The sequence below is a fragment of the Ahaetulla prasina genome, chromosome 1 (genome assembly GCF_028640845.1).
Source record: "Ahaetulla prasina isolate Xishuangbanna chromosome 1, ASM2864084v1, whole genome shotgun sequence".
NCBI classification, from domain to species: Eukaryota; Metazoa; Chordata; class Lepidosauria; order Squamata; family Colubridae; genus Ahaetulla; species Ahaetulla prasina.
The window spans coordinates 12088806-12100143 of NC_080539.1; the positions used below are offsets into that span (position 1 = coordinate 12088806).

General features: G+C 40.7%; 1 protein-coding gene across 2 annotated transcripts; it reads left to right on the top strand.

Annotated features, from left to right (window-relative positions):
* The first annotated feature begins 579 nt into the window (after positions 1-579).
* Positions 580-8650, top strand: MRPS23 (mitochondrial ribosomal protein S23). Of its 2 annotated transcripts, none has more exons than XM_058164211.1 (5): positions 580-709; positions 1756-1932; positions 5469-5546; positions 5632-5755; positions 8259-8650. In XM_058164211.1, the coding sequence occupies exons 1-5, from the start codon at positions 666-668 to the stop codon at positions 8388-8390; spliced, it is 555 nt and encodes a 184-aa protein (XP_058020194.1). In that variant the 5' UTR covers positions 580-665; the 3' UTR covers positions 8391-8650. The 2 variants fall into 2 exon arrangements, with proteins under 2 accessions (XP_058020194.1, XP_058020193.1); XM_058164210.1 differs by lacking the exon at positions 580-709 and adding an exon at positions 716-1053.
* The last annotated feature ends 2688 nt before the right edge of the window (positions 8651-11338 follow it).

An 11338-nucleotide genomic window follows, 5' to 3' on the forward strand; every position in this document is an offset into this window, starting at 1 on the left:
GGATATAAATGTAAATAAATAAAAAAAAATTCTAAGAAAGTGTCCCAGCTCGTGAGGCATAAATAATAATTAATAGGAATATGCATTGTAAGCATTGTAACCTATAGAATAGAATAGAATAGAATTTTTTATTGGCCAAGTGTGATTGGACACACAAGGAATTTGTTTTGGTGCATATGCTCTCAGTGTACATAAAAGAAAAGATACGTTCATCAAGGTACAACATTTACAACACAAATGATGGTCAATATATCAATATAAATCATAAGGATTACCAGCAACAAAGTTACAGTCATACAGTCATAAGTGGAAAGAGATTGGATAGGTAAGGATATATTGGATATATTGCATAAGTAAGAACTTTAATGGCAAATCAGTTCCGGGCAGAGATCACAAGAGAATCTAAATGATTTTTCAGTTTTGATTATTTCGCCTTTTGCATCAAGCCAAGGCTATCCTCCCTCCAGCGGCGCTCCTTTATCGATTGCTTCTGTCTGCCTTTGTAATCTATATTGCTCCCGTATCGGCTTGCTACTAACTATCACGCAGGTCTCGGCGGTTCTAGTCTCGCGAGATCTCTCGGCTTCCGTTTCCGTGACCCGGGGTTGCTAAGGGCCGCTTTGCGTTGCCAAGAGAGGCCTAAATTAGGCCTAGTTTCAGACGTAATGGCGGGGAGCCGGTTGGAGAAGTTGGGAACAATCTTTACCCGGTGGGTTTTTGGGGTCCCCCCTCCGTCTTGCATATTGGGTTAAGGCTTGTGAAAAGCGGCGGTCATAAAATTTATACGAGGGAGTACGAAAGCGGCGAAATGAAAACGTGGCTACTTTGGGGCAGTTAATTTAAAAAAAAAAAAAGTCTAGGAAATTTGTGATAAATGCGCTCTCTGTAAAAATACAATGTTTGGATGGCAAAAGCCCTGGGAATCCCTGGAAGGCACAAAGAGTTGCGGTTTTCTTGGAGCAGGACGGGGCTATTTGCAAACCCGAAAGTGGTCGAACCTCCAGTTTCAGAGGCAGTCTACTCTCGAAAGGAACTGCCAAGTTCTGACCTACGGTATTTAGGAAATATCCTTACATTGTAACCCGCCCCTTTAATGAAAAGGATCCGTTTTATATTTTATCTATTTATTTTATTGTATTACATTAATTATGGTTTCCTATTCTCTTCTGGAGAGGGTGGGTTTACAAAATTTAATAAAATTATAAAATACCCATAAAAACCATAAAATATCAATGTGTTAATTTGACTAATATATCAATGTATATTTATATATGTATAGGAATTTATAAATGTATTAGTCAAATTATTTGTCATATCTATATATATATTCATTTTATATTATATTTTATTTATATATTATATATATATAATATTTATATTTTTTCTTTTATGTACACTGAGAGCATATGCACCAAGATAAATTCCTTGTTTGTCCAATCACACTTGGCGAATAAAAAATTCTCTTCTCTTCTCTTCTCTTCTCTTCTCTTCTCTTCTCTTCTCTTCTCTTCTCTTCTAAATTATTTTATATTTTTATTTTATTTTGTATTTTATTTATTTTATATTATGTTTTGTTTTATTTTATTTATTTTTTTATTTTATGCATTATACCTGACCAGTGGCTTCTGCATTGGGTAGCCGTAATATATTTAATAAACACATTAATTTTGCTACTAGCATTGATTAATATGATAGTAATGTTTTTTCCCCCTTTTTTTCCTCTATACACATTGTCTTCTTATTCTTTCCTTGCAGGGTGCAGAATCTGCTACGCTCTGGGGCAATGCGCGAATCCCAGAAACCCATCTGGTATGATGTTTACGAGGCTTTCCCTCCCTTGCGGGAGCCCATTTATCGCAATACTCGCCCGTTAGTGGGAAAGACAACAGATACAGTGCCCCCTATACTGTACCCGGAGGATCAGATCAGAGCGTAAGAGTCTATCCTTTCTTTTTCCACTTTGTTTCCCCTCTCCTCCCATTTATTTACAGGTTGTTTACTTGCTTACTTAACTGCTTGTTCAGTGTTGTTCAAAGTTATAGGCAGCACTTATTTATTGGCAATGGGTGGAAACTAATCAAGGAGAGAAGCAACTTAGAACTAAGGAGAAATTTCCTGACAGTTAGAACAATTAATCAATGGAACAACTTGCCTGCAGAAGTTGTAAATGCTCCAACACTGGAAATTTTTAAGAAAGTGTTGGATAACCATTTGTCTGAAATGGTGTAGGGTATCCTGCCTGGGCAGAGGGTTGGACTAGAAGACCTCCAAGGTCCCTTCCAACTCTTGTTTTTGTTGTTGCTGTTGTTGTTGTTATTATTTCATGTGGCATACATTTGTCAGGGAACTCTACACTTTACAGAATAGTCTGGCAGCTTAATTGCTAGTTTGTTCGGTTTTGTGCCTGTGCCCTTATCTATAGTGTGCCACAGGAGATGAACTAGCTTGCACCAAGTGGCTTAGCGGCATTTGGGTTGACAGCAACTTCTGGGCCTCTTCCGCCAATCTCGCCTTGTGTCCAGGGAGGTCCAGCTCCCATTCTCCTCTTGCAACTAGCTTTTCCCACCGGAGTGGTACCTGTTGATCTACTTGCAATAATGCTTTCAAACTGCTGGTTGGGCAGGGCAGGAGCTAGAGCTGAATGATGGTCACTCACCCCATCCCATGATGCTATCAGTGCTCAAACCGCTTGAGTGTCAACCATTCCTGGTCAGCAGATCCACCGTCCTTAAGCCGTTGCGCTATCGCACCTCCCACAAACAGTACTCAAAAAGATTTACTGTTGGTCCTCGAAGATGCAGCTGTTGCAATCTCCCCGCAGTCATATGACCTTGATTTAGGTGCTTGGCAACCAGTATGCATTTATGACAATTACAATGTCCCATGGCTATGCCATTTGTAATCTTCACCAAGTGGGTTTTGACAAGCAAATTCAAAGGGGAAGCTGGTAGGAAATTGGCATGGTTGAACTGTGGAGTTCTTGATAGTCTCTGAACTTGGTTGTTTGCTTGCAGACATTTTGTTACCCAAGTTACCTGGTTATCAGAGACTACCAAGAAGTCCATAGATCAGAGGTGTTCAAACTTGGCAATTTTAAGACTTGTGGACTTCAACTCCCAGAATTCCTCAGCCAGCAAAGCCAAGTTTGGACACCTCTGCCATAGATAAAATACAGGAAGTACATAATATACCAATAAAAATCTAGAGTAGCTAAGCATTATAAAATGTCCATCAACAAAGCTAAAAGATGGCTTATGTCTCACATTTAGGGGACTGGATTTGAGTTGCATGGAATAGGCATTAGTACTTTTATTTTTTTTTAAAAAAAACCCTCCCCAAACTTGCCAACTACAGATTTGCGTGTATCTTTGTTACATAATGCTAACTAACTAAAAAAAAAACGTGCTTACTTTTATTATTATTAGATTTTTTAATGCAACCCTTTAAAATATATATTTGGTCAATTCAGGGTAGAGAGCATACCTATTAGTCCTGTCTCCTATTTTCCCCACAACAACTTTTTTGTGGCGGGTTGGTCTGGTGACTCATATTCACCCAGCTGGCTTACAGGAGACTCTCAAACTCAACAGTCTCCTGGTTTCTAGACCAGCACCTTCACCACGACACCAAACTGGCAGTTTTAGACCTGTACAGAATCATACTCCTAATTCATCCACCTTGCATTTTGTCAATTATTGCTGATAGCAAGTAATTAGAATTTTGAATGGCAATTGAGACAATTGAGATTTGATTGAGACATCCAGACTTGGAAGCTTACTGAGCAAATTTGACAGTCATTAATTCTCATTGTCACTGTTTCACAGTGTTAAGAGTATGATTTTTAGACAGACTTTTTATTCCCTTCTTTCCATCCCCGGGGCTTTTAGATATAAGGCAGGATAAGCATGTTGTAAACAGCAGTAGCTTTTCAGATCGAAAGCATCGTTCCTTCTCCCCTCCTTGCAGTTTGAAGCAATAGGGATGTTATCATGGAACTTACTGCATACAAACTTTGTCCCTTGTTGTTACGATGGCTTGGCGAATGCCACAGGAAATGACAAAAGTAGTTCTCGAGATATGACCGCCAACTGGTTGTAAGTTGTGAAGATTGTAAAATGGGTCAGTCATGTGACTGTCCCGATTTTACCACCCTTTATGCAACAGTCATTAAGCAAATGCCATGGTTGTTAAGGGAAAACATGGTTTATTACGAGCCCAGTTTTGCGAAAATTGGAAGTTAGTGCTGGTTTTCAGCAAAATTATGGTAAAATATGACCATGGGACACTGTGAATGTGGCTGTGTTGCTGAGTGCCTGAAGATTAACAGATTAACAGAGTTGGAAGGGACCTAATAGGTCATCTAGTCCAACCCCGTGCTGAAGCAGGAGGACCTATACCATTTCTGACAAATGGCAGTGCAATCTTTTCTTGAAAGTCTCAAGATCAGTCATGGGACTGTGGGTGGAGGGGGCGTGATCATAAACAGCTCCAAGGAAAGATAACTTAATCAAGAATGTAATGCAATAACTTTTATGAAGGATTTGCTATTAGAAGAGTAGTTGCAGTATAAAGAAGAAAAGTGAAACACATAGAAAAAATGAGATATACAAAAATGATCGCCATGTCAGTTAATACTTTGTTGGGTAATCTTTAGCATGAATTAGGGTCTTACAACGTCTTCCCATGGAGTGAACCAAGTCTTTTAGTTCTGCAGCTGTTGTCATGTGAAACCAAGATTGAGGGATTGCTTCTATTAACTGGGTTTTATTACTGGGTTGCTTCTGACTGATAAGTTTCTTTAGTTGGCTCCATAGACTTTCAATTGGGTTATTGGCTATTCCCAGGCCATTCCAGCAATGGAATAGGATTATCTTGAAACTCCAAAAAAAAAAAAAGTGCTATTAGCCATCAAGCCTCAAAAATACACTTTTCCCAAAAGGTTTCCACAATTTTGGCCACTACAGTAGTTGTTATCTTATTCTTATTTTGCAACTTAAGTCTTCCAAGCTTTTCCTGTTACACTGAAGCAGAAAATTACTAAATGACAGTGTATAATTTCTCAAGAATTTCTGCGGATGGGGGGAATCAAAGTAAATATAAATAAAACGTTTGACAGGCATCTTTAAACAATCCCTTTAAAAAATAGGGGAAAAAATATACTGAAATCCCTTGCTTCCGTGGATAATAAGGTGGCATCCCCATTTCCTGCAGGAAAAATGATAGTTTTGCCAACCTTGAATTAGACTAAGACTTCAAGTGAACAATACAATTTGTAAGAAGCCTGTTCATTTCTCAAGGCGGGGGAGAAAATAAAGCACTATTAGAGCTAAGTAGTATGTATTTGCCACCCAGTGACATACGTTTGAGCTGGATACCATATAAATCTAGTAAATAAATACGAACATAGCAATAGTCTTTGTCTACATGGAGATAAGTCCTAAATCGAAATTTCTTATCTAATTCTTTAGGAAATTTTATGAAGTCTATGGAACTGGTTCAGGTATGTTTGAACTAGCAAGATCAAATTATAAATCTCCCTGTCAGAGGTAAGTGAATAAACTCTCCCCTAAGGATTTTTTTCCTTCCAAGTTCACGGACTGGGAATTACGATCTTCCCTCTTGGAATTCCAGGTTTGTTGAGAAATACAATGAACTGAAGAAGAAGCAGGGAGAAATGGACGAAGACCTACTGTTTGCAGAAACAGGAAAAGCGCTTTTGGCAGAGGGTCTGGTTTTATCAAGAAAGGGCAAAAAAGTAAGTATTACATTTTTTTGTGTCACGTCGGGATGCACGAAGCGCAACTGTCATAAACGTGGCATAGTGATTAAATCACAGATATGGTAATCGCGTTTTAGTAGAACTCTTTTGAATCTTTTGAAAATGAAGAAGAGGCACGGTGGCTCAGTGGCTCAATGATGCCGGAGATAATTTTTGCTTCAGCGGTTCGAGTCCTAGCATTGCATGGCAGCTCCCATCACTCACCTCAGTTCCTGCCCACCTAGCGGCTTGAAAGCATGCTACATGCGATAGATATGTAGGTACCACTTCGTTGAGGAGACAAGCCAGTGCTTCGTGAGGACGGTTAGAATCCTGCAGGCACTGAGCCTTCCTGGTTGCGACGTCTGTTTGCCAGAAGGCTTTGAAAGAGGGAGAGGGCTCTAGAGGATGCTGCAGGAAAACAGCTTGTCTTTCTTTATAGTGCGGAACTAGCTCGCCCCCTGTGGTGCACCTTGGAAAGCTGTGCGAGCATGAACCAAACCAGGGCTAGCAGTCTTAGGCAGCCAAACTACTCTGCATTAGCATTGGAGCCTCCTGGCTTATGTAACATCCCCATATGCTAAATAAACAAAAACCTTGAAAACTTGAGGTTTTCTGGAAGGAGTAAGGAAAAGGTAAAGGTTTCCCTTGCACATATGTGCTCTTCGTTTCCGACTCTAGGGGGCGGTGCTCATCTCCATTTCAAAGCTGAAGAGCCAGTGCTCTCCAAAGACGTTTCTGTGGTCATGTGACTAAAGGCCAAAGGCGCACGGAACACTGTTACCTTCCCACCAAAGGTGGTCCCTATTTTTCTACTTACATTTTTTACAAACTGCTTTCGAACTGCTAGGTTGGCAGAAGCTGGGACAAGTAACGGGAGCTCACCCCATTACGCAGCACTAGGGATTCGAACTGCTGAACTGCCGACCTTTTGATCGACAGGCTCAGCGTCTTAGCCACTGAGCCACTGTGTCCCTCCTGGAAGGAGTAGAAGGGGTTAAATTTTGGAGATTCAGCAGAGAAAACCTGGCGTCTGTTTGAATTGATCCATAACATAAGGTGGTATTTTCAGCCGAGCCTCAATAAGCTGCATAAGGGTTAATACCAAAGTCGTTATTGGATAAGAGACAGATCCAGATTAACTTATCTTCCAGAATAAGCAAATCCTTTAATTAAAGAAAAAGAAAAAAAAAGAGGGATACCGTCATTTTGCAAAGCAAATCTAACATTGCCTTCAGTATTGAGAATGCCCTGGACCCCAGGACATAGGGACTCCATAAAAAGGAACATTGAGGGAGAAATGAATTAGAAAGGATGACAGCATGTTGAATTATTCAATGTATTATTTTTTCCATTAATAAGTGCCTAGAATTGATATGCTTGTTCTAGGAGTTATACATCAAATTGGTTGTTTTGGAGACGTGGTACGCATCTTCTATCATTTGTTAATGTTGTCCCATGTTGTTGTTCAGTTGGGTCCGACTCTTCGTGACCCCATGGACCACAGCATGCCAGCCTCCCCCCCCCATTCTCCACTGTCTCACAGAGTTTTCCCAAATTCATGTTCATTGCATCAGTGACACTATCTTAAACCATCTTACCTTCTGCCATCCCCTTCTCCTTTTGCCTTCAATTGTCTTGAATTGCTGATGCAACTTTTTTGCCTGGCATTTGCCTCTCCCAACTGTATCCTTCCATTCAAGTCTAGGTGCAGCAGTTTTGGGGGATGGGAAGAGCTGTTATGCTGTTCCTGTCAGTCACAGAGCAAAGCCGGCTGGGGAATTCTAGGAGTTGAAGTCCACACATCTTAAAAGTTGCCATGGTTTAGAAACGCTGTATTAGGCCAATAGCTACAGTGGTGGCCAAAATTCAGTGTAACAGGAAAAGCTTGGAAGACTTAAGCTGCAAAATAAGCACAGAAAAAAGCGACTTATGACCGTTTTTCACACTTACAACCATTGCAGCATCTCCATGGTCACATGATCAAAAGTCAGATGCTTGGCAATTGACTCATATTTATGACAGTTGAAGGGTCCATGTGTCATCTTTTGTGACCATCTGACAAGCAAAGCCCAATGGGGAAGTCAGGCTCACTTAACCTACCGTGTTACTAATTTAACAACTTCAGTCTTTCACTAACCACTGTGGCAAGAAAAGTCATAAAATGGGGCAAAACTCACTTAACAAATGTTTCAGTTAGTAGCAGAAATGTTGTGCTCAGTTGTGGTCACATATCGAGGACTACCTGTACTGTCCTTGCCCCCTGTGACATTGACATCTTATTGATGTTGCTTCTGATTGGGATTCCCTTTGCATGTAGAAGAGAGAATGAGAATTGATTGGTTTGATAGATTAATCGGAACCTGATCGGGAACTAAAGCTGTGTTACTTTGACCTGTAAAGATTCATTTTATAAAAATTAAATAAATAATAATAAATAATAATAATTTTCTGGTTTCCCTTTTGCACACTGTGCTGTAACTCTGCTTTTATCCAATAGGTTGCTCCAATGCCTCCATCAACCGTGCCTGTATTAGAGCTTCAAGAGATACTTCAGCAAGAGGAGGTCAGCACAGAAAATCCAGAGCCAAAAACAGAGCCCAGCGAAAAGCCAAAGGAAGAATCCTCCTGATAACTCTGTGATTCTGTTTAAACCAGTTTTTATTGACTGCGTGACCTTTTGACAGACTCTTCTCAGTGTTCTGATTTTTCTCCTTGTTAGAAATGCTGAACGTACCATAGAAAGATTACAAGAACGTTCTTATGGCATGCTTCGGCAAGTCCTGTTTCAACAAACGATGGATTTGATTATTAAAATCGTTCTCTGGAAACATTCGTGCGGTGGATGTTCTTGCTTTCAATTAAAGCAGAGATGATTTCCCTGTGAAATAATCCAAATGCTAAGTTTCATTTATCCTTATCTGAGCCTGACCTGTAAGAAGACTGTGGATAGGATTATACAATGGATCCGTGATAGGACGTTAGATGCAATCCCCCCTGTGCTAGGAGATGGAGATTGGTTGATGTGCATTTCTCCTTTTTTACTTTAATTCTTCATTATAAGAGCATTGGCAGCTGGCATGAACAGAGATGATGCTTCTGCAGGCAGAATGATACCAGACAAAGCTACCCTGTTTTCCCCAAAATAAGACATCTCCTGATAATAATCCCAATCGGGCTTTTGAGTGCATGGTAATAAGGCCAAGCGCTTATTTCAGGGTTCAAAAAAAATATAAGACAGGGTCTTATTTTCGGGGAAATACGGTAGTATTTCTTAATATTTAGGATGTGGGGGCTTCAACTCCTAAATTATTTGCTTTATAATTGTGGCAAAAAAAAAGGTTGCAAAATGGGCATGACTCACTTAACCACCTTACTTAACTACAGAAATTGATTGATTGATTGATTAAATTCTGATCCTGATTGTGTCAAAATCCTAAAGCTGTTGTTCATATGTAAGCAGATGAATTTAAATTAAAAACAGGGGACCTGTGTCTGCCAGCACCAGGGGTGGGATTCTGCTGGTTCGGATCGGTTTGGGTATACCAGTAGCTCCGACGATCAGCTGAGACCGAACCGGTTCACTCCGACAATCAGCTGGGCCTGCCCATCTGTCTGTCCCTGCACTATACCTCTATATTTCCTTTGTTTGTAGCCCAGCTGATATGCGTGTCAGAGCGGATTGCTGTGCCTCAGCTGTTTTACTTACTGTGGCTGTAGAAGGTAAGCTTTGAAGCTGATTTAAATTGTACTGTGCCTGCACGGAGCACCTGTTTGGTGCGCATGCGCGAAGAGAACCGGTTGTTGCAATCGGTGAATCCCACCACTGGCCAGCACCACATTTTCTCAACCTTCTCCCTCAGTGTAAAGGCCTAACCCTTGAAAGTCAGAATAGAGAATAACAGAGTTGGAACAGACTTTTCAGGTCTTCCTGAAAAAGCTGTCTGGGGAATTCTGGGAGTTGAAGTCCCCACATATTAAAAGTTTCCAAGGTTGAGAAACACTGGGTTAAGGTGTTGAACGTGGAGCAGGTTCTAATCTAACCTTAGTCATGGAACTTCTCAATATTTCTGCACTGGACACAGAATAGAATAGAATAGAATAGAATAGAATAGAATAGAATAGAATAGAATAGAATAGAATAGAATAGAATAGAATAGAATAGAATTTTTTATTGGCCAAGTGTGATTGGACACACAAGGAATTTGTCTTGGTGCATACGCTCTCAGTGTACATAAAAGAAAAAATACCTTCAGCAAGGTACAACACAACACTTAATGATAGTCACAGGGTACAAATAAACAATCAGGAAACAAAAGTGCTGGTTTTGAGTCGCAAAGGCTGACATAAGATAAGACTGGCTTACCTCAGACATTGGATTGCCTGCCTGGTGAGACTATATCATGAATGATTAAAAACTAAAAAGTAATGTAATCTACCTCATTCCGTTTGTGGATTGCCTCTGTAACTATGTAGGACAGTTAGGGAGGAAGCTAAGCACCAGATTACAAGAACACAAATGAGCAGTCAGACGAGGAGACCCGAACTCATCGGTAGCCTCACATTGCAGTGCACAAGGATTCACATTCAATTTTACAGCTACTAAGATTGTTGGATGAGCAGGTACAAAAACAGCCAGGGAAGTGATTGAAGCCTGGAAAACAGGCCCCTTGCCAGTCCACTGGAGGGGTGCTGATTTACCCTCAGCTTTTCAAGTACCATATTTTTCGGAGTATAAGACGTACCAGAGTATAAGAAGCACCTTAGTTTTTGGGGAGGAAAATAAGAAAAAGGCTGATTGGCAGGTGGATCGGCCTCCCAGAATACCCCCAATCAGCTGTTCTCAGAGGTGAATTTTAGCAACAGGTTCCTTGGTTGTGAGCTCGGTGCCTCGCTCTTTTTTTGCTTTTTTTTCTGCCTCTGAAACGGCAAAAACTTTTTTCTGCCTCTGAAAGCTTCCAAAACAGCTTCAGAAAAAAAAGCCTCTGAAGCTTTGTTTGGGAGCTTTTTTTCTGAAGCTCCGTTTGGGGCTTTTTTTCTGAGGCTCCATTTCTGATGCTTTTTTCAGCCTCTAAAACCTCCGTTTGAGAAGCTGGGTGGGGCTACATTCGGAGTATAAGACTCACCCAGATTTTCACCCTCTTTTTTTGGGGGGGAAAAGGTGCGTCTTATACTCCAAAAAATACGGTACTTAGAAGGCAAGGGCTAGGCAGCACAAGCAAATGACAGCTAATGACTTAAAAGACAGGCCATCAACAGAGCCCCAGATCAACATCTAAAAAGCCACTTACAGGCATTATAAATACCACACACAGAACAACACACACACTCTACTTGAGAGAACTTTCTTGGTGATGGGCTCCAGCGTGAGTCCGAAAGCTCGGAAGGCAAAACCTCTGGTCCCAGGGTGACTGACCCAGAATGAAGATAACTATGCAGATCCCACTAGAATGTTGCAGGATCCAATCTGAGTCAGTCGGCAGGACCAAAGGTTTATTTTTCCAAGCTTTTTTTTTTTTATTCACATTTATATCCCGCCCTTCTCCGAAGACTCAGGGCGGCTTACACTATGTTAGCAAT

What these genes read in the sequence shown, in the direction of transcription:
- MRPS23 (XM_058164210.1), top strand. Translation starts at nt 905, where the DNA reads ATGGCAAAAGCCCTGGGAATCCCTGGAAGGCACAAAGAGTTGCGGTTT. An exon ending in TATAAATCTCCCTGTCAGAG is followed by an intron (nt 5,547 to 5,631) that starts GTAAGTGAATAA and finishes TTGGAATTCCAG; the next exon opens with GTTTGTTGAGAAATACAATG. An exon ending in TATCAAGAAAGGGCAAAAAA is followed by an intron (nt 5,756 to 8,258) that starts GTAAGTATTACA and finishes TTTATCCAATAG; the next exon opens with GTTGCTCCAATGCCTCCATC.